This window comes from Empidonax traillii, unplaced genomic scaffold (assembly GCF_003031625.1).
Source record: "Empidonax traillii isolate 1590-97213 ecotype Southwest subspecies unplaced genomic scaffold, ASM303162v1 scaffold290:size645333, whole genome shotgun sequence".
Taxonomy (NCBI): domain Eukaryota; kingdom Metazoa; phylum Chordata; class Aves; order Passeriformes; family Tyrannidae; genus Empidonax; species Empidonax traillii.
In genome coordinates this window covers 492,244-520,135 of record NW_020955483.1, presented here as the reverse complement: position 1 = coordinate 520,135, position 27,892 = coordinate 492,244, and the positions used below count along the sequence as shown (strand labels likewise).

Genomic DNA, 27,892 nt, shown 5'->3' with positions numbered 1-27,892 from the left:
CACCGCCCGGAACTGCCGCCTGCCGGCCTCGGGGCGCGGGGGGACCGGCGCGGCGGCGGACCCGCTTCGGCGCCTTCTTCCTCCTCTTCCTCCTCCTCGCCTCCGGTGAGACCCCAGCGGGCGGCCCTGCGGGTATCGGGAGGAGGGAGCCTGGGAGAAGAGGGGGTTTGGGAGGAGGAAAGGGTGGCTTGGGGGGAAAGAAAAGGGGGTTTGGGCGGAGGATGAGTCTGGGGAGAAGGTGTTTGGGAGGAGAAAGAAGGGGTTTGGGGGGCTGGAAGAAGGGGTTTGGGAGGAGGAAGGACGGAGGTTGGAAGGGGGAAGAGGGGGGTTAGGGGAGAGGAGGAAAAGAGGGGTTGGGGGGAGGGAGGAAGAAGGGTTTTGGAGGAGGAAGAGTGGAGCCCATACCACACCTGGCGGCTCTTACCCTCGGCCCTGGGGTGAGCTCCGGGTCTCCTGTGGGGCCGGGAGGGGCGGCGGCCGCCGCGCTGTCCCGGGGAATGCCAGGATGGTCTCTCCCGGGAACAGGGCACGCCCGGAGCAACTCGGTGCAGGGCGGTAACGGGGGCAGGAGGGTGGTTTTTTTTTTTTAATTATCTTAACCATTTTAAAGTGTTGCTTTTAGGGGAGAGGCCTTTTGTTCGTTCCTAAGGGGAAATCTCAGGGAGAGATTCGCAGCAAGTAGGTTGCAGAGAGTGGTGTTGTGGCTTTAGTGTAACTATTTCGGAAATTCAGTTTTAACTAAGGTTTGTATTTGTCACTGAGAAGTCTCCAGGAGGATGATATCCAGGAATTTATAAGCTTGATAAGTTCCATTATACGTTGGATTAAGGAAAGGTGAAAACGGCACTAGAGGTAAACTCAGTTTGCCAGTGACTTAAACCAGTGAGCAGTGGCAAGTATGGAAACACCATCTGCAGCTCCATCTTCACAGAGCTGCTTTTTGTCATCTTTTTAAGGCCGTGAGATTGGGTGAGATCCCACAGACTGGAGAAAAGGCAAATTTTATGCTCATCTTCAAAAAGGGCAAGAGGGACGAGCAAGAGAACTACAGGCTGTGCTCCTTCCATCTGGAAAGGTCGTGGAGGAGGCCATTTGTAGGCATAAGGAGGAGCAGGTGGAGACTAGGGAGAGCCATCTCAAGATCTACCAAGGATAAGTCATGCCTGACTACCTGGCTTGTCCTCTGTGGCAAAATAGCTAGATCTGAAGGTGAAGGGAGTGTTGGATGCCATCTACCAGGGGCTTAAGGGGACCTAATGGAAGCCTTTATAGACCCAAGGAGATTTTCGAAAAGATAGAGCCAGTCTTTGTAGTCAGATGCTTTGAGGGGGAATGAGAGAGAGCACAAGTTAGAATTTCCAATTCCAAGCAAGGAAATGGGGGCAGTAAGGCACTGGGACAGGTTGCCCATAAGGTTTTTCACATTCCTGTATTTGGAGGTTTTCAGGATCCAACTGGAAAAGTCCTGGGCAAACTGGTCTGAATTCAGTGCTTACTTCACTTTGAACAGGAGTTTGCACAGGGTGACCACGTGACATCCCTTCCAAACTAAATGATTCTGTGATTCTTAAATAATTCACTGCTTCTGAGGAGAAAACAGCAAATAGTGTAATCTTAGACATTTTGGATAAATGGATTACAGTGATATTGATTGAAATATTAATTTAAAAGTACATCATGAAATATGGTGTAGAGTAGAATGTAAAATTAAGGATACCGGTACTAGTAACTCCACAGCAGGAAATTTTATTCTAGTCTTAGAAGATTCTTTGGAGAAGATGACAGATAAATGAGAACCGATTAATGCAGTTGTTCTGATTAATACAGTTTTCCAGACTACTGAAGTGTGTGAGTTTTGAAATGTCCCTCGTGGAAGGTAACTGAGAAATTACGCTGTCATGAATCAAGTCCTGATTAAGACACAAAAGCAAAAACTGAAAGTAGAAGTTTGCTTTTTCCTGCTTTTAAGATTTTCCTTGATATACTGTCTTAAGACTTACATTACATCTGAAAGTGATCTGGAAAAGGCATTATTGGTAACTAAGCAAAATCTGCCACTGTCACTGATTAGTCAGGGAGAGAGTAAGTTCTGAGGAACAGAAAAATCTAAAGGAGAGGGAAAAAGTGAATTGATATTATCATGATAAATTAATTATTGATAAACAGTGTACTGAGAGTGTTGGCAGGAATTATGTGCCGTTGTGTCATGTGACTGGGTTTTAAGTTAACTGCTACACATGTTGAGGGTAGCTGAAAATATCACTTTCACTCATATCCATCCTTTTAATCATCAGTGTCAGTGAAAAATAAAAATATTTTTGAGTTTGTAAAAGAATGGGTTTGATAATAGCATTGCAGTATAAATTGAATGTGTGTGCTTTTTTGGAAAAATATCTTCAGTAGTACACCTGTCTCAGAAAATAATAGAAACAGGAGTTCTGAAACAGATGGATAATAATACGACCATATCTGAAAATGTAATGGAAGTAGATCCCTTTAACTGCAAGTTAGAATGAATAAGATAATACATATGTAGGCACGCAACATAGTAGATGGCAAATAAATTAAAAAAAAGAGGGCTCTTTTGTCCTCCAGATCCTAGAAATGTAAAAAGTCTATTAAATTGGTGGACCATGTATTCTGTATAGTGCTCCATTAAACTTGTGTGTATTTGGCAGAAGAAAAAAGTATGCTCGAGAAATGAGAGAATCCAAAAATTCCTGGATGTTTTAAAAATAACAACCTACTAATTAGCATTGTTTTTTCCCCACGGGGATTTAAACCGCTGCAGGTATGGGAGGTTATGATTGTTCATTGTAGGATTTTTAATATTATCTCTGATGCTTCTGGGAGTTTTGTTGCCTTATATTTGGTCTTGTGTATGCATCATCAAACAGTTCTTACATAATAGTGAAGAAGTACCAAACAGAGACCTAAGTTGAGAAAAGTGTTTTTAGGGCTAGGCTGATGGCTGAATGCTGAATTGCAAGAAAGGTGAACTTGCTTTGAGCAAATCCAGTTCTGCTCTGGGTTGTTTTTTTTTTAGCACAGTCATCTAATTTCACAGCTGTGTTATCAAACTGCTACGGAAAAAACAGTGTCATGCTCACCTTTTTTCCTAAACAGCATTTGAATTATTTCTTGCACAAAGATTCCCCTTCAAGAAGAAAGTCAAGGTCTGTCTTGCAGAGCAGCCTGTGGCGTCATTGTTAGAACACTCTGCTGTCCTTGTCTCAAGGCTATCACGTTACTGTATGCTGCTTCCACTGTCAGAGGAGCAGTTTATGAATGAAAATATGAATGAATGTAATTGAATCTTCAGTTTATAAGTGTCAAACCACTGTTTTATACTTAAAAACTGTTCATTCTGTAAACATCTGGAAAGGGCTACTACCAGAAGCAATAATTTGCCTTTTGGACCAGGCCAATTACTGGTGTTAGCCTGTTTGGCAGTTGTGTTGTTATGGTTCAGTAAAGAGAGCTTAATTATCAATTTACTTTTTTCAGGTGATGCTGTTTTTAAGACAGCTATTGATGTGTTCATCTTTCCATTGAATAGACTTCCTTTCTCTACATCACAAATAGATACATTTTTTCTAATTTGAAAATACATGCCTAAGCTGAGCATACTGGAACTGTTTAGGAAGCCTAGTTCCTTCACTTCTCTTGAGAAACGTCATGTTAGCTGTAATTGAAGTAGCCTATGACATTACAATTTACCCTCGAGAACAGAGAAAGCATTGCTGCAGTTTCATAGCAAATAAAAGAATAAATACAGAGAACCCTTTTGAAATTTGGGGTTGACAGTTCCTTTCAATATGTGTCTTTAAAAAGCTAGAGTAGAAAGAAATTTTCAGCTAGATGAAAATGGAATTAGTATGTTTACACTCGTTCTGTCAATATTACAGGCATCCTGAATGGGCTGCTAACAGCTGTTTGGCTACCTGTTCTTCCTGTACACAAGTGTGTATTCCTAGTAAAAGCCTCAGAGAAGGACTGAAAGTATTTTTTTTTTAGCAGGGAATTCTACAAAATTTTTGAAATTAGTGTTTTGATTCTACTTTCATTCAACAGAGAGTTTAGCAGAGTCCTAATTTAAGAGTATGTGGTACTGACTCTTGTAAAAGGCATATTCACAGAACAAAGAAGTGGAGGAGATAACCTACCCACAGATTTCAAGAGCAGCCTGAGCATGTATCAGAGGTAGATGCTTTTAAAAAAGGGTATCTGCTTTCCATGCACTGTGAATTCACTTTTTGTAATCATCAGAGAGAGACTGAATTGTCTGGATGGGGCTTGCACCGCAGTCTGTGCTTGATCAGTGGAAAAGCAGAGTAACTGGTGTGTAGCACTTACTAGCAGAAGTTCTGTGGCCACCAGAAAATGATTTGTCAAGTAGCAAAGATTAAGGAAGAGAGAAGAGGCTCTTGAAGAGGATTCTTAACTCTCTGCTGGGTCCATTGATAAAATCCCTGTGAAGTCTACTGTATGTTGAACTCCTTGATGATCTCAGTCAAGTGATTCTCTGGTGTCTCGTGAAAGCTCAGCATGAGATAAAGGTTCCCAGGGACTTCTAGGCAAGTGTTAAGGGAGCAGGCTGCCACTGCTGGTGCTTTGGCCAGAGAGGTAAAAGTTCACTGCCATGAATATCAAAAGGAATTAATCAGGCAAAACCTTGGAAGCTCCAGCTGAAAAAGCTGCCCAGTGCTTTTGAGCAGAACTGATGAAAGGCTTTTCAAGAACATCTTATAGATTATTGGATTAAAAAAAAAAAGGACCCCAAAACAACCACACAATAACATAAAGCATCCTGATGTGTTCCCATAACTTCCCATGTTATTTCCTAAATTATTAATTGGTAATTATTGATTAAGTTAGATCTTTGTAAGTACAATTTCCAATATAAATGCAGTTCCTTAGAACTTTTGTTAAAGAAACAAACAGAGAAGGTTCCAGAGTGCCAGAATGTATTGCTCCAAAGCAAACATAATTTTTTTAATTAGTTCTAACCTTTTTCTCACTTTGTTCCATTTACATTGTCACTGTAGCATATTGAAGCTCGTCATAGTCATCACTTGACATTAAAACTCAGACTGTCATATGGGGGTGTGGATAAGTCACTGTCTAAGTTATAAATTTTCTCCCTGTTGCAGCTAAATTTAAAAATGGATAATGTGCTTTTTTGGATATTTTATTTGTATAAAATAAAATACTAGCTGTATATATCTCTTATATTATATGCTACAATGAGCTGAGTTTTTGTCAGAAATTTTAAAAGTTAATTTTTCTGCAAGGAAGATTTTTTTAGTTACTCTTCAATGAGCCATGAGTTAGAAATAACTGTATGTGCAAATAATGTGAAGGAGAAGGGCAGTAATTGCTTTTCTTGAAGTTAACGTTTATTTTGCATACTTTTAATTGTTCTTTATATATGGAATATCAAGAATATGAAATATTTATTTCATTTACCTAAATGTGATGAGTTTAGTTTCTGAGTATCAGATACGCCTAAGAATTAATTTGACTTAATTTCAGATGTAAAGTAAAATTCAAGTTTTGCAGCTCTGGAGTTCACAATCAGTCGTCTTCCAGTGATAATTAATTCCCATATAATCCTTCCTGTGATTTAATGTCATTGCATTTTGCAAAGAAAATAGATCTTCCGTTAGCCACATGCTATTTGAGTTATGCTCCATATGAATAAAGTTGTCATTGATTTTCTTTTTTCTTGTTTGTTTGTTTTTGTTTGTTTTGTTTAAACTTCCTCTGAAGATACCACTATGGCTGCTACAGTGAACTTGGAGCTTGATCCCATTTTTCTGAAAGCCCTGGGCTTCTTGCATTCAAAGAGTAAGGACTCTGCAGAAAAGCTGAAAGCGCTTCTTGATGAGTCTTTGGCCAGAGGAGCTGAGTCAAGCTATCGTCCATCTCAGAAGGTATTAGTGTTAGAGAGCATGGGTCATTTTGTTTTATGCCTTTAGAGAGCTCCTTCTATTCCTAGTTCCTCTTTTATAGCTGGAAAGTTAAAAGAGAATCAGAAGTTGAGGAAAAAGTAATTATGGAATGTTCATTTTCATCATTCCCCTTTTATGCAACATAATCTATTCAATTAACAGAAGTTAATGGGGAAAAAAAAATCTCTACCATGTTGATGTACCAAGACCTTTAAAAGAGATATTCAACATTATATCAGACATGCTGCGTAAGGTGAACCCAAACTTAATATATTTCTACAGTCACATTTCAGAGCTAAAAGGTCTTTAAAATGCAGATTACTTTTGCCACAGATAAATACAAAACAGAACAACCTATTTACTGATAAAGCTGGGTCCCTTTCCGTGAAATTCTGTTGATGAAGTCATATGAGAATGAAAACACAAAATGGTTCAAAGCAGAAATGCTTTGCAGGCTGGAACCATTGCCATCCAGTGGACAAACATTATTTTTCATCTACCGAAAATCACTGAACACCTGCTAGAGGGACTATTTAAATCCAAGATTAGTGTATGGAAATAACCAAGCGGGGACATCCTCATACTGCTGCGTATTGCCATATGGATAACGAGGTAGTGCCCTCCCCTAGGATGCCTGGAAGTCAGCCTGGTATGTTATAATGATGGTCTGTATGCTGATGCATCAGTAATATTTCATTTCTACATCTACATGGTTCCAGACAACTAAAAGGCACTATTACTGCTCAGCATATATCATGCTTGTACTGTGTGGTCTAACTCCTTTCTGTTCAACTCCCTGAAACCTAAACTGCAGTTCCCCCTAACACAGGTCTCAAAACTCTCGAGTGCCCTCAGAGCTCAAAGAAGCGATTTGTGGTTTAGAGAGGAAGCAGAGAGATCAATAATAGTGCAAAGAGGCTTGGGAAGCCAATTGTAATAACAACTTGGCTGGCAGTCACCTGCCCTCAGGTGAAACTGAGGCTCAGGCCAGAGGAAGAAATCTTTTGTTTCTCTTCTTTTTAGTATGTCTCCAGTATCAGCTGAACTGCAAAGCTCAGAAATGAAAAAAGTGTAAGGGTTCCTTTCCTTGCATTTTCAGGCTACAGGATTAATTTGTGATTGACCATGAAATCCGAGAACAGAGTAGGGAGCACAGGGTTACCACGGTCTGGCAGATGAGGAAATCTGTTTCTGACCCTGCATGCAACAGGAAGTGGACAAACTTTGGAGGGCTGAAGCTCAGGGCTTAGGACTTATCTCAGTACAGAGCAGAGAATCACTGCCTGCTTACCAGCTGAGAGGAGGTACTTTACTCCTGTGCATTGGTGCGATTAATCACTCATTTACAGACTCTGTTGGTCATTGTCCACTGCCAACACTAAGGCGTTATTAATGAGAACTATTGATTTCTGTTGAGATCTAAATTTATTCATCTGGTAGATGAATAAGGACTAAATTTATTCATCTGGTAGATGAATAAGGACTGAGATTCAGTAGAGGTCAATATTTTTCTCCATGAAGGAATGAGATATTGATGTCTGGTTACATCAGATGTCAGATTATGTTTTCGGCTTATTTTTAATTATGTCCTCAGAATTATCTGAAAGTTTGTGTTCATTATCTCTTTGAATTTTAAAAGCAGAAATGTCTTCCTTTTTAATTAATGTTCCAAAGAGGATCTGTCTTTGGAAAAGGAGCACCTTTCCCTCTGGAAGGTGAGTGGTAAGGGGAGGTCTTACTAATTGTCTGCATCTTATGCACACTAATTTACTGATGTGATATGAAGATATTTAAGAAATGTTTTTTGAAAAAGTGTGTGTGTAGATGATTAGTGTTGTATGATATGTTGTTTGCCTATCCTGGTATCTAACTAATTACAAACCAGGAGGTATCTCAAGTGTAGGGTTTGCCTTCAATTTTTTTTTCTGTTTTCAGGAAGCAGAGCAACCAAAAGTATCTGTTACCAAACCTATTAAGCAAGAGCCTAAAGCTTCTTCTAGTTTGCCCTCCGGCAACAACAATGGCAAGCCCACTGCGTCAGAAAAGGTGAAAAAAGAAACAGAAAAGAGATCTGATAAGGTAAGTGATTTTTGTTCTCTAATGAGATAACTTGGTATATGAACTCAAAGATGTTTTAGACAGAAGGTTCCCTTTTCAGTCTCTGTAGCTCAGCTCATCTAGTGGTGTGTAACCTGTGAACTGCATTAGCCAATCATGTCTTTAGGCACTCCAACAAAAGTCTTGTTATAATTATTCTGTGATTGTTTTCCCTTTTGACTGCGGGAGGAGTTGGATTTCATGACCTTTTAAAGGTCCCTTCCAAGCCAAACCGTTCTGTGATTCTGGGTTTTAAATCATCATGATGATAACAAGTTACTAAAATGTAACAACTTGAAATGTGGATTTCCCAAAGGTTTTTCAAGGATTTTGAGGTGAAGTACAAAAAGTGGACTTGAGCTTCTAGTTCATAAATATTTTGAAGAAAATATGTAATTAAAGAAATACATTGTATGTGTCCTCTGTAAAGTACACCTTATACTTTTAATCTAATTGTACCAGTTATTTTCTCATTTTAATAATATCTACTAGCATCTTGAGTTTTCACATTTTGTATGTGTATGTTTATTAGACAAAAGGGGATACTGCTGAAGCAGCTGATGCACCAAAGAAGCCCAAAGTAGAGAAGCAAGAGGCTCGTTCCTCTCCTATTACAGTTCAGACGAGCAAGGATTTATCCATGCCTGATTTATCTAGCTTTGAGGAAACCAGTGCTGATGACTTTGCTATGGAAATGGGATTAGCCTGTGTTGTCTGCAGGTAAGTTGACATTGCTTCATTGCTAGGTAGTTACCTTTTTTTTTTTTACTGTGTACCATTGAGTTAATGCTTCTTTTAGTTTTTATTCTGGAAATCACTTAAGCACATATCCAAAATTGATAATGGATTTAAGCATCCTTCATCAATAAGAATAGTTTCTTGAAGATAGAACCTTTAATGAGAAAAGCAGCTTTTCTTCAGGAAAAGGCAAGTGAAAAATAAAACTAGACATGATGCAAAACCTATCATGACAAATACCAGTTTTTAGTTATTGGAAAGCAAGTTAAAGTATTAATGGCTAATGACAAGCATTTTTAAAAAAATCACTTCTCTTCTGAAAGCATTTGTAAGTGGCATTATTATGAGATGTATATGTGTTGCTCCTCTTTTCCTAATCATTTGACATTAATTTACACATAACTATGTTTTCTCAATAAATATATCTTGCAGTGAAGACAGGTTCTTTTTGCTTTCCAGTAAGGGCTCTGAAATTGGATTTTAGTAACACTGTGCTAGCAGTACATTCAGTATTAACAGAAGCATAAAATACACTTTTGAATATCTACCTTAGGATCAAATCACTCAAACCAGGATCTGGTTTCACAGATGATTTATGTCCTTGTTAAGCCCCCACTGCTACCAAAAGAAGCAGCTTGGCTCTCCCAGTTGTACGTCCTTCCCTGTACTGTTTAGGGGATGTATTGCACGTGGAGTTTTGTGATCAGCTGAATCAGCCTCTGGATCAGCTTTCCACTTGGGTTTTTCGGTAGGTTTAGGTTTCAGTCAGCTCAGTGATAGTAAATGCTTATGTTGGCACATGTGTGGATACAAGAATGTAGAGCCAGGACAGAGAAGGGTTTGGAACTGGCCTTTTGGTAGCAAGTATGTATTTCAGCTCAGCTTAAGTCTTTTGTGAAACTGGGCTTTAGAGCTGCGTTGTTCCATCATGTTCATGGTTGTTCCTGTTGTGTAGGTAAGGAGGCATCTGCAGGCCAGGGATGATAAATTTCTGTTGTTGCAGCTAATTAACTGGTAAACAATTGTGGACTGATGAGATTTCATGTCACATTATTCCCATGTGTTAGCTCAAGTGTTTAGTTTCTTAGTATAGACATTGAAAAAGGAAGAAGTATGAAATAAGTATTTCAATTTTGCCTTTTTTTCCTGCAAATTCCACTTTTGCTCTCCCCTAAAAGGGGCAAATCTCCATTTGGTATTATGTTAAAATGCTGCTAAGAATAGTGTGGTACTAACTTATTTGGCAGGAGGGGATAACAAAAAGGTTTTTTTAGACAGTCTTGAGCTGTTGTGGATTATTAATTCTCTGTCTTCCTTGGCAAAGAAAAACACAAAAAGGCATAATGAGAAATGCCTGCAAAGTAAAGAAACTAAAGAAAATACAATTCCTGTGCCCAGCATGGCTAAGACTTTGCTTTGAAAAGCACAGACTGGGTATGTAGTTTCATTAGCTGTTCCACAATCAATGTATAACTGGCTGCTGAAGGTGTTGATTCTACGTGCTCATGGTCACCAACTCAGGTGTTCTTGTAAAAGATTTTTCTGTCCTGACTAACTAAAATAGCTCTCATTAACTGATGCCAGAGGAAGGGAGAGGTACTGCAGGGAAAGAAACAACCTGTTAGAGAGGGGGTGGGGACAGTCACCGTGACACTCAGGATCACTTTCGTTTCACACAGAACCTGCTGAGACTGATGTCACACGGTTCTTAACCTCCAGCTGATGCTGGACCAGATGTTTTTCGGAGGATTTGTGCTTTGGATTTCTGACTCCAGCACATTGGTCAGACAGTATTCCTCTATTTACTGCTCGCTTTCAGTATGTGCACCGTTTTTGGGGTGGCTATCTTGAGCCAAAATAATAACATCCCCATACTTGTGAAATATAAAAGCACTGGATAGTCTGTAAAATAACTCAAGTATGAATAATATTTTTGAATGACATCTTTTAATAACTCAATCAGTTATTCAACCCGTTGTGAATGAAAACATCATGTCCAGTTGCAGAGTAGGTGGAATTCATAGGAAAAGAGTTTATATTTACATTGCTTAAGAAGACAAGTCGACAAGTCAGCTGTGGGTTCTCAAATGCAAAAAAAGTGCATTCGAATATTAACTAGTCCTCTTTATAGATGTAAAAACTGAAGCAGAGACATGAAATGTTTCTTCAAGATTTGCCAAGTGTCAAATGTATTTTCATAGTCATTACAAGCATTGAACCTTGATGCCTATGGTGTTTTCCTTCTTGTTCTGTTATGCCAATTTAGACATAAGGAGGGACGGAATATTAAAATAACTCCACCTTCTCCAGTACCTGTAGGTCTTGCAAAACAGGACCCACCAGTTACATGGCTCCTCAGTTATGTGAAGAGGAAATATTACATGCAGTTTGTAGATGATTATGAAGTTTTCATCCCAAAAAAATCTTTAAAAAACACTGGTTTTGAAATAATAAAATTTCAAATTTTTTATTAATATCTTTTTTGGGGTTTTTTTGATGGCAAAAAATCATTAGATTTGTTTCTTAGTTATCTTATAATTTAAATGTAAGTGGTTTGACTTGTTTCTAATTGTGAAGAGTTCATGTGTTTTTATCAGTTTGGGATTATTCTTGGTAATTTTAAAATAGGGTGAGTCTCCCACCTTGAGACACGAGGTTGAAAAATCACTGCTTTGTTCTGATCCAGTTTATTTAGAAATGAGTAACAAACAAAATGTCTTTTAAATATCCTTCCTGTAGAATAATGGACCCTGAAATTTCAGAAAGGTGTCTCCCTCTGTTTTTAAATTGCCTGTGTAAAAGAGAAATATTTCTTAGAAAATGTTGTAGTATCAGACTTCATTTTTCTGTTATATAAAGAAATAAGGGATTACCTTTCCCCACCCATCTACAAATAGAGTTTCCATGGTTACCTGGGTACCTGCTCCTCAGGGATATGAGCAAAAGCAGCTTAGCAATTAAATAGCTTGATTTGTCATCTGAAAGAAGAAATCATTAAGAAAATGGTATCTGGCTAATTCACAGGCAGACTCCCAGTCATGTATATATCACTAATTTGTCATTTACACAGCACGATTACTTTCAGCAGAGGCCCATGCAAAATGAAGTCCTCATCACCAGCTTGCATGTTTGCTTCAAGGCAGGACTGCACAGTTAATCCTTCCTATTCCATCTTTCCATGGTTCTGGTATTATCTCGAATTCCACGTGTCTGTTTATGTAGTACGGACCAAAAGGATGGCTAATAAAACATCTTCAAGGTAATGGAGAGCTTGGATGATGATGCTTTCAAATGCTGTAGCAGAAAGCACTCTTACCAGCTAATTGTTGAGAAATTATTTGTTCTTGAACTGTATTGCTCTAAAGCTCACAGCAAAATTCTCCAAATGGAGACTAGGCCTTCATCTGCTAATGTAATGAGGAAGTCTTATTGTCATAGAGTGATGTATCCATAAAATGCCCAGGTGAAGCAAAGCAGGCAAGACTTACATTCCTAATATAAGAACCAAACAGAGAAATCAAAACTGTCATATACGCTTGTTTAATAGCATGGAAGTTTTAGATATTCTTGAAAAAAATTACCCTTTAAAAATATCGAGTTTCTAGAATATTAGTTAGGAAGAGCTGATACAGGAAGAGAAGGAATACATTTCATTTGCCACAGGTAGAAAATATATGTGAAAGCAAAAATATTTTTAGTTTTTTATCTTAAGCCTTGCAAAATTTTCAACAATTGGATAATCCTCTAAGTGCTTTCTTCCATAATCTGTTCTTAACTATTTGCTCTGCAGGCAAATGACAGTTACTTTTGTGAATCAGCTAGTGGAGTGTCAGGAGTGCCATAATCTCTACCACCAGGATTGCCATAAACCTCAGGTGACAGACAAGGAAGTGAATGATCCTCGACTTGTATGGTATTGTGCCCGCTGTACCAGGCAGATGAAGAGAATGGTAGGAGTCAGTTTTTTGTCTCGTGTGAGCACTATTTGAATACAGCAGGCTGTTTCTATTACGTGAGAGTATTTTATGAGTTAGAAAAATCCTTGGAAGCGTGTTGGAGAACTGTTTTTCTCAGCGGTGCTTCCCTTGCTGCAGGTGTGGGGTTTTTTAATGTAGCATCTCAAAGAGCATTCTGTAATGTGCTTCTTGAAAAAAGTTTTTTAAAAATTACAAAGTTGAGCGAAGAAGAGTGAGATAGGATTATTTCCTACTTGGCAGGCAGCAATTGAAACCTTTTTTTTTTTTTTTTTTTAATTTCGGGTGATACTCCATTTTTAGCACATGTGTACCAAATAGCCCTACAGTTTTAGTTGTCTTCTCAGCTTTGGACATTAATGGTTGCTTTCCTGTAGGACAAGACTGCAAATTTCAGTCCAGATCTTAAGCACTGAGTTTTCTCAGGCTCAAACCCAAGCTGAGGGTAGCATATTCCAGTTAAAAAAGAAAAAAAAATTTTTTTTTGATTGATCTGCTTGTTAATTTCTTGACTAAACAGAATCCCACTGGAATCCCGCTTGTCTCATTATGAGAAACAAACATGAGAATAAGACAGCACCTTTGGGTGCATGAAACATTAGTGACTTTAGTTCTGAAGTTTTAAAATCACACCCTTTTATACAGCAGAAAATGTGTTTTGAAACTGCTCTGTAATAACTTAGCAATTTGTTATCTGTTGAAATGACTACTAAGAAACAAGAAAAAAAGGCATTGTAACATCCTGGCCTAGGAATTATCATCACTGACTGAAATACATGATTGTTCTGATGATCATCAGGCCTTTGAACTCAGAGGAGTGTTTGCTGAAGGTCAGTTCCTGCACAGGGTAGCCATTGCAGCCATTTAGTTGTTGCCTTCAATATGACATTTCCTTTTTTTGTTTTGGTGTGACTTCTGCCATTTTGCCTGCCACTTTTTAGCAGGCTCTTGCAGCCCACATCCCAGTACTGCTGGATTATGTCCCTTTCTTCTGCAAGTTCACCTGCCTTTGCCTTATTCCTGTAAAGGCCCAGTGCTTTCCTGTTCTCTAAGTGTCAACGCTGCAACTCTTTCCACGCTGAAATAGCAAGTTCTATTCAGGACGCTTTGTGGCTGGACCCTGTCTCCAATACCATAACCAGCACTGTCTCCACATCCCCTATTACCTCATTTCTCATGGACTATTAAACTTGAAGTTGTAAAGACTAGATTGCAATCTTGAAATGCTAATGCTTTTTGTTAACAGTCAAAACAGTCAATGTTATAGGGTCCGTAACTAATTTGGCATGTTTTTTTTCCTACCACCTATACAGGCTCAGAAGACACAAAAGCCACCTCAAAAACCAGCTCCTGCAGTGGTTTCAGTTGCACCAGCTTTGAAGGATCCATTGGTCAAGAAGCCAGAAATTAAGTTAAAACCTGAGACCCCACCAGCTTTTCTAGCATTCAAGAGAACAGAAGTCAAGGTAAGTCAGTTTAAATTTGCCAGAGGAAAAGTTTATGTTTCAGTGCATAGATTATAATCTTTTCTTACAAGAATCATGAATGAAAACAGTCTTGTGGACTGAGCAGCACCATAGCATTAACACTGAAAAAATGGAGAAAAAACCCTCACTTCACCAATAAGTCCCTGAAACATCCAGTTCTTGACTATATTTTTATGTTACAAGGGAAAGAACAGAATTGACTCTATGGATTTTTTTAAAGATATTTTATATAAACAGAAGTCTTTAAAAATGTGCCTACAAGGCCAGCCATATCCTGGGCTGCATCATAAGAAGCTGGCCCAGCAGCAGGTCGAGGGAGGTGATTCTGCACCTCTACTCCACTTTTGTGAGCCCCTGCCTGGAGTACTGTGTCCAGCTGTCTCAGCACTGGAAAGACATGGACCTGTTAGAGCAGGTCCAGAGGAGGCTGCAAAGGAGCTGGGAAGGGCTGGAGCCTCTCCTGTGAAAACAGACTGAGAGCTCTGGGGTTGTTCAGCACAGAGAAGAGAAGGCTCCAGAGAGCCTTTCGGTACCTTAAAGGGGCCTACAGGAAAGCTGGAGAGGGACTTCTCGTAAGGATGGGGTTTACACTTTGAGTTGATGGTCTTGAAGGTCTTTTCTGGCCTAGACAGTTCTATTAGTCTATAACAGGGAAACTCTAGCTGACTCTGAGATCTAGTTTAGGAGACTACTGCTTCTTACATATAATCTGATCTAGTGGGTAGTGTGGGCAGGGGCGTTGGAACTCGATGACCCTCAGGGTCCTTTCCAACCCAGACCATTCTGTGATTTTATTCTATGATTCTATGTTGCTTCGTATTTCTGTTTTTCCCCAGTTAAAATACTGCCACAAGTTGCTCAAAGGTGGTAAACCAGAGGCAGTATAATAAACAACATAGTAGTCTAATAAAGCATGACCCTTACCTAGGAAAACACAGCTTTAACTCAAAATGAAAGCAACCATTCACGCCTCCAAAGTTATGTTTGCCGTTGCTCTACCTGGATGCAAACCATCATGAATAATATGATGGGTATTACTCAGGCTCTTATACTTGTGAATACTTTTTACACCTCAGCAGACTTATTTATTTGCCTAAATGGATTATAAGACCTAAGGCCTGATTTCATCCATCATCTTTACTGTTTAGAAACTGTCTGGAAATACTATAAAAGGGATATTACTTGAATAGAGGGGTTTAGTTTTCATTTTGACTCTGCCATTTGCTGTAACTCTGGTTTAATAACCAGAGCAAGCAAGGGAACCCATGTGTGCAGAAGGTTTGTGTTTCACAGTACCTGAATGGGAAGAGACCTACAGGAAAGAAGTCCAGTGACTTCTTTTTCTTTTCTTTTTTTTAATTTTCTCTGTGGTACAGGCTGCTAAGAACCAAGAGAGGGAAAGAAAACAGTTTAGATACTGCTACTTTGACCAAAAGACTGTAAGAAATGCAATAATAAATTGCTCAATGTCTGATTTTTGTCCAAGCATCTGTCATCTTGTTAAAAAGTGACACCAGGGAACAGCAGTAAAAAAAAAGGAAGGCAAGCCACCACCCTTTATATAGTTCACAAATTTGGGCTTTTATCATTCATGGAGGGTTCACAATGCTATATAGTAGCCTGCTAACTGTATGGAAGAAAGAGGAGAAAAGGTATTATTTGTTCCATATGGCTGGGTGATTAAAAATTGGCTGCACCTGGCATCCTTTCTTGTTCATGTTAGTACTTTCAACTGCAGTGACCAGGGATGAAACATTGTCCATTGGGTGATCCTGGGAAAAGAACTGTAATAGAGGCTCGATGTATTCCTACTGTGATGTGTTGCACAAATAGATGCTACTATAATAAGAATGCTTATTTATTTTAGACCTCAGCAGCAGTTTCGGGGAACTCTGCCAGTACAAGTGTTTCCTCTTCAGCAACGAGTGGCCTTACAGGATGGGCTGCTTTTGCAGCCAAAACCTCCTCTGCCAATCCTTCAACTGCCAAACTGGGGTCAACAGCACAGAGTGCCAGTGGGAAACCGGCAGCTTCTTCAAATAACCAGAAACCTGTGGGTTTGTCAGGGTTGGCGACTTCAAAAACAGGACTAGGGTCGAAAATAGCTTCTGCCAACAACAGCACAAACCCTGTTCAGCTGAAACCTCCTCCACCTCTGACACTGGGGAAAACCACCCTGAGCCGCTCGGTGAGCAGTGACAACGTCAGCAAAGTGGGTCTCCCGAGTCCCAGCAGTGCTGCTCCCAGCACCAGCAGCCAGGGGAGCAGCGGGAATGGCAACAGCGGGAATTCGGGGAACAGCGGGGGCAGCACGAGTAAAACCGCCGCGGATACTGGTAATCAGTCAGCCTCCCTGAAGGGCCCAACTTCTCAGGAATCTCAGCTCAATGCTATGAAAAGGTTACAGATGGTCAAGAAAAAGGCTGCTCAGAAGAAACTCAAGAAGTAGTAGGTCTGCTTGCTGATTTTGTTGGTTATGTTCTATGAAACATTCTTGTGTTCATTGGCGTTTTTCTTAAAGAAAATCCCCCAGTTACTGGACTGAAATGGAGGTTAAATCAGGGAAGCCCAAAACCCATGTTATACAGGAGGTCAAACTTTGATAATTCTAGTATTCCTTCTGCCTTTGCAAATCTCTGAATTGAGTATGTTGGAGGAATTCACTATTATATGCTCCTGTTTCTGTAGCTAAGAGCACTGAAACTTGAAATTGTAAAAGCTGGGTATTTTTGAATCTTAAAATACCCACGTTTATGGGGACACTTATTAAAATGAACTTTCTGAAACCATCATTCTTAAATGTTAATAATAAAAGGATTATTAATCTGGGAAGTCATTGCCACTTTTCTTTCACCCCATATTCCAACACTTTAAGTGCTTGAGGTGTTCAGAGTTCTCTATATTGCGCAGAGCTAATTATCTCAAATTATCAGGTTCATCATGGAAAAAATGTATTTTCTTTTAAACATTTTCAAAAATTAACTGTTAGAAAATAGTATATTTAAATGGAGAATTTTGGGTTTGGCAGTTTGGTTAATTGACCTATTTTGGTTTTATACAGTGAGAAACTTCATTCAAAAAGAGTGGAAGACAGTCAAGGCAGTGTTTTCAAGCTTTCTTAAACTGTAGAGGGCCTTAATATTGTCCTGTTGAATAGGAATGTAAAATAAGTGGAAGCTAGTGTATATTTTAATTCAACAGAATTGTTCTATGATGTGAGAGAGGGGAAAAACTAGAAGAAAATGAAGGGAATTGTCTTGAGTGTTAGTAAGTTTGCTTCCTTCCTGGCACACCTGAAACACAGAAGACTTTTTGATTAGTTAAGTATTCTTGCTGCAAAGTATTGCTGTAAAATTCATGAGCCTGGCATGTGCCAAAGAAGAATTGCCTACCAAGTGGTCTGGAAAAGGAAGCCTCTGGTCTCTCCATTGTTCTGCCACAGCCTGTATGGTTGTTATCTACACTTACTGTGTTCTCAGACACAGAAGGAACAGAGGGATGAGCTTTGTCTCTCTTCATTTTGCAGAGCAAAAGCCCCCTCTACTTCCCTGCCCCAGTGTGATCTTGCACTTAGCCCAGCTGCTGCTATGAAGGAGATTTGCGAGCTCTTAAGAGCTCAAGTGTGGCTCTTGGTAGCTTCCTATGGAGGTATTCATGGCTTTTTCTTGACTAGATCTAGTTTTTTACACCCACAAACATCCCTTCAGTTGTTTCCACATATCCTGCCAGTTTCTGTTATACTTCTTCAAATCTGTCCCAGCCCTGTGTGGGTTAATGCTTTAGCATCCCAACTAAAACAGGTAGTTGGGAAGTATCGGGTCTTCCATCTCTCCACTCCTCCTGAGCTCTTCTTCACAGTTTTTGGTCCATCTCATTGTCCCAGCTGGTCCAGGTTGTGTTCAGCTCTGCAGAACTGGCTCAAGTTGGGCACTGGAAAATGATCTTAAAGTCTTGCTCTCTGTGACCAGCATTTGGCAATTTCTCTCTATTCCTTCTGTGATGAGGGGAGCATCTCTAAACGTGAAAACATCTCTGACTGTATTGGATTTGCATGGCCAGGTTTTGGCAGTGAGGGGGCAATGGGGTGGGTTCTATGAGAAGCTGCCCAAAGCTTCCCCTATATCTGACAGAGCCAATGCCAGCTGGCTCCGGCTCATCAGCCTTGGGGATAATATATTAAGGGGAAAAAAACCTGTGCAAAAGCAATTGTAGCCAGAGAGAGAGTATGTGAGAGCAACAACTCTACAGACATCCAGGTCAGTGGAGAGGGAGGGGGAGAATGTGCTCTGGGAGTTGAGGTTCCCCTGCAGCCTGTGGTGCAGACCATGGTGAGGCAGGCTGATCCCTGCAGCCCATCAAGGTCCATGGGGGAGCAGAGATCCACCTGTAGCCCGTGGAGTATGCCGTGCTGGAGCAGGTGGATGCCCAGAAGAAAGCTGTGACCCCATGGTAATCCTGTGGTGGAGCAGACTCCTGGCAGGACTTGTGGCCCCACGGAAAGAGAAGCCCACGCTGGAGCAGGTTTGCTGGCCAGACTGGTGACACTGTGGATATCCATGTTGGAGCAGTCTGTTCCTGAAGGACTGCACCCTGTGGAAGGGAGCCATGCTTAGTTCTTGAAGAACTGCAGCCTTTGGGAAGGACTTGTGCTAGAGAGGTTGGTGGAGGACTGGTTATTGTGGGAGGCACCTCACAGTGGAGCCCGAGAAGAGTGTAAGGAGTCCTCCCCCTGAGGAGGAAGGGACAGCAGAGATGATGTGTGGTGACCACAACCCCCATTCCCTGCCTCCCTGCACCGCTGAGAGACATGGTGAATTCGTGAGTAAAGCCTGGAAATAAGGGAGGAGTGTTTTATTTTCTCCTTACCATACTCTGATGGGTAGTAAGTCATGTTCATCTTCCCAAAGCTGAGTCCGTTTTGCCCGTGATGGTACTTGGCAAGAGATCTCTCCCTGCCTTTAACTCGATCCTCTAAGCTTTCATCTTATTTTCCAGGCCTCCTGCCCAGCTGTGGAGGGGAGTGGCAGAGTGGCTTTGGTGGGCACCTAGTGTCCATCCATGGTCAACCCACAATTAAGATTTAGGCTAACGTTCCTTAAACATTCAAAGGAATAGTTTCATTTTCTCGGGATTGCCTCAGCTACCTGGGAAATTTGCATATTTTTCAACTATTTTTTCCTTTGGAGGAAAAAAAGAAAGTCTTTTTCTCTTTGTAGTGCCTGTGGCTTTCAGGGCTATGTAAAAATAACAACATGAGCGGGAGGAATCCAGAACTTTTACTGCTTTTTGATCAGCCCATCCTTCTTCCTTTCCAGCACGGAGGGTTTTTAATGGTGGTATACTAGGAAAAGACACCGAAGCAGTTTCCATTAGCAAGCAGCAGGCATATTTTCTTTCTAAGTGTTAATCAGAAGACTGTTGCCTAGATCTAAGTAGTAGTGTGAAGATAGATTCTTTAAATGGCTGGAGTGCTCCTATGTAAAGTGTTCATTGCAGTAGTAAAACCTGCTCCCAGAGCAATGTTCAAGGTGCTAGCTGCCTCTGCCTTGCCTCTGAACATCCATATAGCTTTGCTCGTGAGAGTTCAGGAGCTTACAGCTGAAGTGTGCAGATTACTTTGGGTGCCACCTGTGAGGTGAACACAGGCAGAACAAAATTGATCCTTGTTTTTAAGCTGTGGTAGCTAATGCCATTTAAAATACTTCTAAGACCTGATTCAAATGTATCCTGACATTTTTATGTCTGTAACTCTGGCATGGTTGGCTGTAGGGTATTTGCATTCAGAATAAAATAACTTAGGCTATACCTTTTTTGCATGCTGGTCTTTTCCCTCTAATAAGGCCAATTCTAGCTGGACTTGTCGATATCCCTGTATTAGCAAAATCTGCAATACAGCTACAATTTGTACCAGCAAAAGACTTTCTTCCACTGTAACTTTCCCAGCTTCTTATATGAAATATAAAGTCTCCTTCTGTTGGTATAAAAATGTCAGTTAGGATTGTGATTCTTTGAAGTATTATATCAGGAAGGATTTATAGCAGAGACCAGGTCTTTTAAATCAAGTGTTTAGCTTGAATATGTAAGATAGGCACTGGTGAAAAACAGAGTAGATTGAAGGGAACAGTTGCTTTCTGCTTTGATGTTATAGTTAGGATGGAATTAACAACTGTATTTTCAGGAAAGGAGTCTGTTCTACAGGATTGTTTGACTGAAGTCGTATGTCAGGTTGAAGAATGTAGTGTAGGGCAGAAAGAAGGAAGGCCTGTCTGAATTTTGAGAAGCATACCTCTTATTTAAAAAAAATAACTGGAAAATAGTCCTGTGATTTTTCTGTCCCTAGTCCAAATTGCCCTATGATTTACTATAAAACCAGCTACATGACTTTCCTTAAACATTTTACAAATTTGTGTGGTGGTATTTTACTTATACTTAAATACAATGTTTTTTTCATAGATGCCCCAAATTTGATACCTTCTGTAATGTGAAATGATAGGTTACTCTGGTTCCATAAATGCTCCTTCTGGCTGGACTAGGGGATGCTGGTGATATCTGTGTCTAAAAGGAAAAGTCTGACCCAAAGCTCTGTAATTTACAAGCTTTTATCTGCTACAACTCATGACAGACCTCTGGCTGGACACAGCAGTAAGTAATGGTCACAACCTCAGGGGCAGCTAGAAAAGAACTGTGCTGATATTTGGAACTGTGAAGTGTATTTTCAAACTTGCCTAGTATTTTGAGTGTTTGACAAGTTCTGATATTTTTCTAGATAAGCTAGGATGCATAGTAGTAATGCAGCATTTTATCTGAGGCAACTCTTGGTTTCCTCTGCTAATTTTGCAGGCAGATGTTGGATAGCATATAAAGATCTTTTCTTCCGGAAAACATCTTGTTTAAAACAATAAATAAGAAACATCTTTACGAAAATAGATTTTTATTATTGCAATAATTTAAAGAAGAATTTTTTCACTATTTCTGAACAAACAACATTGTAAGAGGAATTATCAGTAATAGATCTGCGGGAACAAGGATTGTCATGGCTGTGTTTGCTAATGCAGGTGTTAGGTCCACTTCATTTTTCTTCATGAAAAGAAGCTATCATTTAAGCTATCTTAAAATGACAGCAAAAGTATACTTTAGTTTTTGAAGGAGGTAATTACTCAGTGAAACTTCCAAAGATGGAAATTCAGAAGGAACAATTCTTCAATCTGTGTTTGCACTGAAAAGGTGAAACCCTACCTAAAGTTCACAAGCACCATCCAAAGGGAAGATGGTAAAGCACACGTGCCAGAGGTCAGAGCCTAGGACTCTGCTGTTCACTGGATTGGACATTTTCTGGGTTGCAGGTTATCAACGGCAACACTTAAAAATACTCCCTAAATGGAGAAACCCTTCAGTTTGAGTGTTGAGTGGACCCAGTCTTGGAAGTACTTGTACAAATTTATTGTCACAACAGCTCAAGTAAGTAAAACGCACATTTGAACAAACACAAAATCAGTCCAATTAACTGCAGCCTGTCCCTGCTTCAATCAAAATAAATTAGTTTCATCATTAATGTAGAATACTGTACCCTTCCCTACATTAAAAAAACAGCAGCAAAAGCATTACATATTCTTGGGAATTTCTGGAGCCCCAGCGTAGCTCAGTTTCTAGTATTTAAAGCATTATTTTAAAAAAAAATATGACTGAACAAGTCTAATATGAAGTATTGTAAATCTCCTTAATGTCAAACAGCTTTAGATTCAAGGAGCCAATCCACCTGCGTACCTAAAAGTACTTTTTCTGGATCCCAATTTGTGAGGCTATAATAAAGTCATATTATCCCACAATATAAAAACTATTATGGGTCCTAGCCAAACACTGGGATTTCATTTGACCTATGAGGAGTTCCCAAGTCCCCTAGAAATTCAATGAAATTTAGGTGGTCAGCTCCAGCATATTTCATCCTTCATTCCTTGTTACTTCAGGATCAGGATACCTAGCAAGTATTTTGGAGAGCAGCATTTGAGTACGCTTTGAGACACCTTCACAGAGCCTGATTTTTCACAGTGAATGTACATTAACACTCAAAATCAGAGCTCTCCCTATGACTCAAGCTGAGTTCTCAGAGCTAAGACTTCAAAAATCTTTTCTTACTGTCTCTTTCCCTTAATTAATTTTCCTGCCTGACATGCAAACTTCATCACTGTGCTTATGTGAGTGCATTAAGCCTATTAGTACAATTGTGTAATTTCTAAAACTGTTTCAACTAGTGCAAAGTATAGATCATCTCTAAATAAAAGACTCTAAATTGTAAGACAGAACTGAAAAGCTTCTTTTGTGTATCTTCCCCATCATCTCAAAATATAAAAGCCAAAGGAGTGCAAGCTTAGTAGAGGTGAGTCTTTCAGTCCATCCTTTCCAAGCTGATACTCCCTCTCCACTTTATTTACTTCATTTAACTAAAGGCGAAGTTTTCCGTAAAAGCAGCTACATCCATTCATAAAATGAATGAGAACCCTTTTTGCTTGCTATGGAAACAGCAAGATTACAGTGCCCGAGGTGATGTACAGTAAGGCAAAATAACGCCTTATCTATTGTTACTGCTCACTGGATAGCAGTAACTCACAGAGATTCCCACACCAGACTCTGGATATCCATCTCAGAGAACTCTAAAAGTTTCTCTATCATATGATTTAATCCAGCACAAATTTCAGGTTCTACTCTCTGTGATCCATTGCATTCATCCTCTGAGCAAGATTGACAACTTTTCTCACCCTTTCATGAATAATATGAAAATTGAGGGCATCAAAGAAAACGAAGGTAGGTTCATTAGCATAGCAAAAACTACTGTTTGCATCATCTACCTTAACTTTTCTTATCCTTTCTTTGCTGACAGGTTATTTCCTATTACATCTTGCTAAGCATTTTGAATCTCTTCATCTTCATACCCCACATTTCTGGAAGAGAAATTTTTATGAATCTTAACTCCTAGCTTGTTCATTAGATGATATGATCCCTGTATCTGACTTAAGGAATCAGATAGGCACTAAATATTCATTCAAAGGCATCACTTGACTCTTCTTCTTTTTTTTTTTTTTTTTTTTTTAATCAATAAATTTCCCATGACTAATAATACGGGATTCATTTCACTACACAAATCTTGCACTAACTGCTTAGTGTGGAGACATATGTGGAATTTCAAACCTGTGGTACTTCCATATTGCTACGAACTGTTTATACCATATGAAGCAGTTGTGTAATTCTTCTGAAAATTGTAACTTTTTAAAATTCACAGTATCTGTTTCTTGTGTTCCCTCTTTTCCTCCCTGCATTTCCATATTTAACTAAACATACTTTCTTCCCTGGGACCAGTCACTGGTACCACCACACTTGGTATACCATAAGTTGAAATATTTCCTAAAAAATGAAACCCCTTTTCCCAATTCAGTAATCTCCACTGAGAAAAAAGTTCATGACAAAAGTGGCTGAGGATAAAAACAGACAGTCAAAAAGTTCAAGTTTTAAAATGCATCTGTGCTCACTGAAATAGCAGTTAAGAAACAATTCAGCCTACAGTATCCCTGATGACTGAATTTGTCCTTTTTCAAGGTTAATTCTTTTCATCTTGAACATTATTTGCTAAATATTATAGAAGAAAAACATAATTTCAGCTGTGGTTTGTACTTGTAGGTTGACTCTTGATATAGGATGCTTTGAAAAAGAGAAAATTATGGGGTAATAGAAAAGCAAGCCCTTCAGGATGTTAACCAGGATCAGTCTTTGTGTTAAATCAAATCTTGACAAAGTGATAGCTTTTGGAGGATGGAGGTTCCCATTATCATTTGTCTACTGGATACCGTGGCTTCTTGTAGGTTTGCCTTGCTTGCTGCAAAATGTAACAGATGATTATTCTATCTGCTTCAGAGAGACTGGCTCAATGGGCCCTTCTCTGCCTAAGCATAGGTCATCTTCCCAAGATAATTAGATGGTACATATCCCTTCTGACCTTTTGCTTCGGCCAGCCACCATTCTTTATTGCCACTCAGGTCAGAAAACCGAAGTATCCTAACCTTCTGGTACTCCTGAAGACTGAGTTCTTGGTCATTTCTTGCTTGAAATGCGTAAACAGCATAGAAGGTCTGAAAAACGAAAGCCACGTAAACCAAAATCGGAATTGAAAAATGTAGCCACATCTTACCCTGTCATTGTGTATCGGTATGAATTCTGTGTACAGAAAACATGTAATAGCATCTACAAACCAGTGCACAATCAGTGCCTGCGATTGCTGGACAGGGCCAAAATAAAAAGCAAAATTGAAGGTTCTGGGGAATTCTGCATGAGGAGGAATGAACCCAACTCCAAGATCTCATCACTTTATTACACCGGTTTTCAGCTCACACCAAGTGGCCGTGGACCGCATGAAGAATTTTCCAGCGAGGTTTTCTCAGGGAGAATCACCTTTCCCAAAGCTCTTGTATTCAAACGTGGTACATCGGTCACTTCTGTGCCTTGCTGCTCAGCATTGCCACAGCTCCCTTGTCAATGGTAAGTCTAAAAACTGAGCTATTTTGCAGGTTCTTGCTCCATAGAAGAACCATGAGGCATTGTACGTGGGATAATGCAAGAGCCTATTTTCTGTGACACAGAACTGCAATTCACAGTTTAACTGATTATCTTTTCTTCCCTCATAGCTACTTAAAACCAGAGGATAACAAATTCCCAAGTCACACTGATAGACTAGTGCCAGTCTTTTCTGGTGTAAAAGGAAACCATTTAAGTTATAAACAGTATAATTCTAGATTTGAAATATGAGCAACAAGAAGACAGGCACGGTGTGTATCATACTTACATGCTGATCATCCATATCCTGAAGTGCATCAGTCCCTGTGCCATTAATTGTGGGATTTTCACAGAATTGAAGAGAAGAGCTGCTGTCACTCCTCTTGTGCCCTGGACTTCTTGTGCTGCTGTCAGCAGAGGGCCGTGAAGAGACAAAGAGGCTGATGTTATCAAAATCATCATCACCAAAGCCGTTTTCTGTGACATCCTTCTGTGCTTTGGCTGGATTGTAAGGCCTCAGGAAGGAGGAATACACATACCCTTTAAGAACTAGAAATCAGAATAAAGAGACAGAAAATAAACAAACAGCAAAACACTGCTACAACACCTAAAATCATTTCAAAGCCAGCCATTTTATGCAACTGTCAGTATGACAGAGGCAAACAGAGAGGGCCACAATGGAAAGAAATCAATATCCCAAAGGGAAGCTTTGGGATTACTGGGACCTCCGTGCAGAGAACTTACTTCCTGTGTCAACAAGCCATCTGCTTGTACTTCCAAAGGGGTCCTTTTGCTCCGCGACAGCCACCAGTTCCCCCTCATGTAAATCAATATCAAGTTCCTGCGTGGCATTGCACTTGCGCTTAGCTTGGTACAGCGATTCGGGGCTGTACGTAGACAACAGCTTGGACCTGTGGCCTTCTGTTTGACGTGGGGACTCCACCTGAAAAGCAAAATAAGAAAAAAAAAATATTCAGACTCAGTAATGCTGAGGTCATTTCTAGAGCAACTTAGTTGCAGAATAATCTGTGTATGTTGCCAACGGACCCCACGTTTTTACAGGTAGACCAAGGTGGCACTTACACAGCTATATGTGACTAAATGGCCTTTGCATATGCAGGAAGGACCTGTCCAACAGCTATATTAATAGGTGAGCAGTAAAGGTCAGATTTTAAATAAATGCAGAAATTTCACTAGTTAAAGACCTCCTAGTCTGTCCTCTGCTCTCTAAGGAATTGCGTTCTGTACATGAACTGTCTCTTGCTTAACTGTTTTTCCGAAGAAATTACCTTTGTATTCCTATGTAACATCACCAAAAAAAAGCATAATCCAAAAATAGGCTGAGGTGTGCTAAGACCACATAACAACTTGCATGATAAGGCACTAGTAAAAAAAAATCAGTGGTACCCAAACTGTCTGCTTTTTGGGTGAAATTACCTCCCTAAATGAGGCATGGAGCTATTAACTGCTTGAAGTATATTTGTTTCAGAGTTTGGTTAGAGGGCAGGGAGAGAGGTGCTGCACATCAGTATGATCGTAACATACCACAGAAGGAAGAACACATTTGCTTACTGATGCTAAAAGGAATCCTACAGCTTCCTCAGCTTCTCCTTTAAACCTGCACTTGAGTCTTTATTTTACTTTAAACTAGGCTCCTAAAAGCTCTGGAAATGTCTGATAAGATTGGGAATCTTTAAAATCTTCTGCTGTGAGGGTGTACGTGTGTGCGTATGTGTGTAAACACCAGTAGCCACAGCTGAGCATGGGGGAAAAAAATCATCTGAATTACAAGACTAAGATACACTATAAGAGTAATTAACAAAAGAAGTAACCCAGGTTTTTTATACAACCTTAGACTTAATATGTGTTTAAAGGCCTAAGAGTAATGAGGGGTAATTTCATGTGGATTTTCAATAATAACATGAAAAGTAACATGAAAAAAAGAGAAAAATCTTCAGAAGATACTAGTCAATGAAACAGTTTCACTCTAATGACCTGATTCAGAGAGAGTTAAGAGACCAAGCCCAAACCTTTAGGTTGCATAAAAATGGATTTGTTTCAAAAGTGATCAAAAGAGGATGCTTCATACACAATTCAGACGTATGGTACTCACAGGAGAAGGGACAGGTTTCTTTCTTTCCAAGCTCAATTTTCTCTCAATAAACGTTGCACTGCTGTTTTCTTTTACAAAATTCAGCTTGTGAACCTCCTCTATCAATTGATTCTGCACTTCACAGATGCTTGAGGAGGACAGCTGCAAACACAAATGTGGGTTAGATCTCATGTACAAAATGGTAAGGAGATTTGAGAGAGAGCAGATTTGGCTTAATGGGCTGAAAGCTAGGAGTCAGGAAATCTGACAAGTTATGCCAATTTTCTGCAGAGCCCGTAGTGCAGCGTACTCTCTACATACAGGCCATAAAGAGAAGAAAGGGTCTTGCCTAAAGAAAGTTTCTAGTAATTGCTATTAGTTTTAAAAGACATGGCAATTGAAGTTAAATCATTAAAAATATTCTGAGCGGTGCTGAAAATGAACAGTCTTGTACTTATGCTACTGAGCCACCTGCTTTCAGATGCAAATGTGCATCTCAGCAGCTTTCAGAGTAGCCAATGTGCTGCACAGCTTGGAGCAGCTTACCCCACAGCTGTGTGTTTGTGCAACTGGGTGCTGCCAACAGGTTAAAAATCATTGGGTAAACTGAGTCTCTGTCTGTGGCACTGGGTAAGTGCTTTTGGTCTATGCCTAACCCAAAATGTGTTTGCTGATATAAACAGAAAAGAAAGAAAAAGAATTTGATTTTGTAGCCAGACCTTCACAGAAAATGATGCTCATACAACAGCTTTCAAAATAGGACAATGTCAAATTACAGGGATGCAATTTCTTCATGCGGGAAAAGCCTTCATTTTCCTATTAAACACGTAGCTCTGTTTTAATCCTTATCTTGCTTTCTTAATTTTTTCAGCTACCCCTGACTATAATGTGCTCTGTTCAAGCCCTGATGGGAAGGAATACCCTAGAACTGCCTTACTGCAACATGTTTCCTATACAGAGTCTTGCTCTGGTTCAGGTGAGTGGATTTGGATGCGTGGAAAGCATTGTTGC

The 27,892-nt window shown here is 39.7% G+C and overlaps 2 protein-coding genes across 7 annotated transcripts in view; one reads left to right on the top strand and one right to left on the bottom strand.

The window, feature by feature from the left end:
* The first annotated feature begins 18 nt into the window (after positions 1-18).
* INTS12 (integrator complex subunit 12) lies at positions 19-17,082 on the top strand. Of its 6 annotated transcripts, none has more exons than XM_027890488.1 (7): positions 19-105; positions 5,773-5,936; positions 7,890-8,033; positions 8,584-8,771; positions 12,580-12,739; positions 14,077-14,229; positions 16,118-17,082. In XM_027890488.1, exons 2-7 carry the CDS (start codon positions 5,781-5,783, stop codon positions 16,697-16,699), a joined length of 1,383 nt encoding a protein of 460 aa, XP_027746289.1. In that variant the 5' UTR covers positions 19-105; positions 5,773-5,780; the 3' UTR covers positions 16,700-17,082. The 6 variants fall into 6 exon arrangements, with proteins under 6 accessions (XP_027746289.1, XP_027746294.1, XP_027746295.1 ...); XM_027890493.1 differs by lacking the exon at positions 19-105 and adding an exon at positions 415-437 and having other exon boundaries at positions 16,118-16,699; XM_027890494.1 differs by lacking the exon at positions 19-105 and adding an exon at positions 668-678 and having other exon boundaries at positions 16,118-16,699.
* Positions 17,083-23,398: 6,316 nt separating this feature from the next.
* Positions 23,399-27,892, bottom strand: part of ARHGEF38 (Rho guanine nucleotide exchange factor 38) — a 36,160-nt gene continuing 31,666 nt past the window's right edge. The window contains exons 11-14 of the mRNA XM_027890506.1: positions 26,903-27,043; positions 25,534-25,732; positions 25,079-25,338; positions 23,399-24,368 (exon numbers count right to left, since the gene is read on the bottom strand). Coding sequence (XP_027746307.1) covers positions 24,183-24,368; positions 25,079-25,338; positions 25,534-25,732; positions 26,903-27,043 — 786 coding nt within the window. The 3' untranslated portion in view covers positions 23,399-24,182. The remainder of the gene's footprint in view (positions 24,369-25,078; positions 25,339-25,533; positions 25,733-26,902; positions 27,044-27,892) is intronic.

Coding starts and splice junctions, on each gene's coding strand:
- INTS12 (XM_027890488.1), top strand. CDS start 5,781: ATGGCTGCTACAGTGAACTTGGAGCTTGATCCCATTTTTCTGAAAGCC. Junction 8,772..12,579: donor TTAGCCTGTGTTGTCTGCAG/GTAAGTTGACAT, acceptor TTTGCTCTGCAG/GCAAATGACAGTTACTTTTG. Junction 14,230..16,117: donor TCAAGAGAACAGAAGTCAAG/GTAAGTCAGTTT, acceptor TATTTATTTTAG/ACCTCAGCAGCAGTTTCGGG.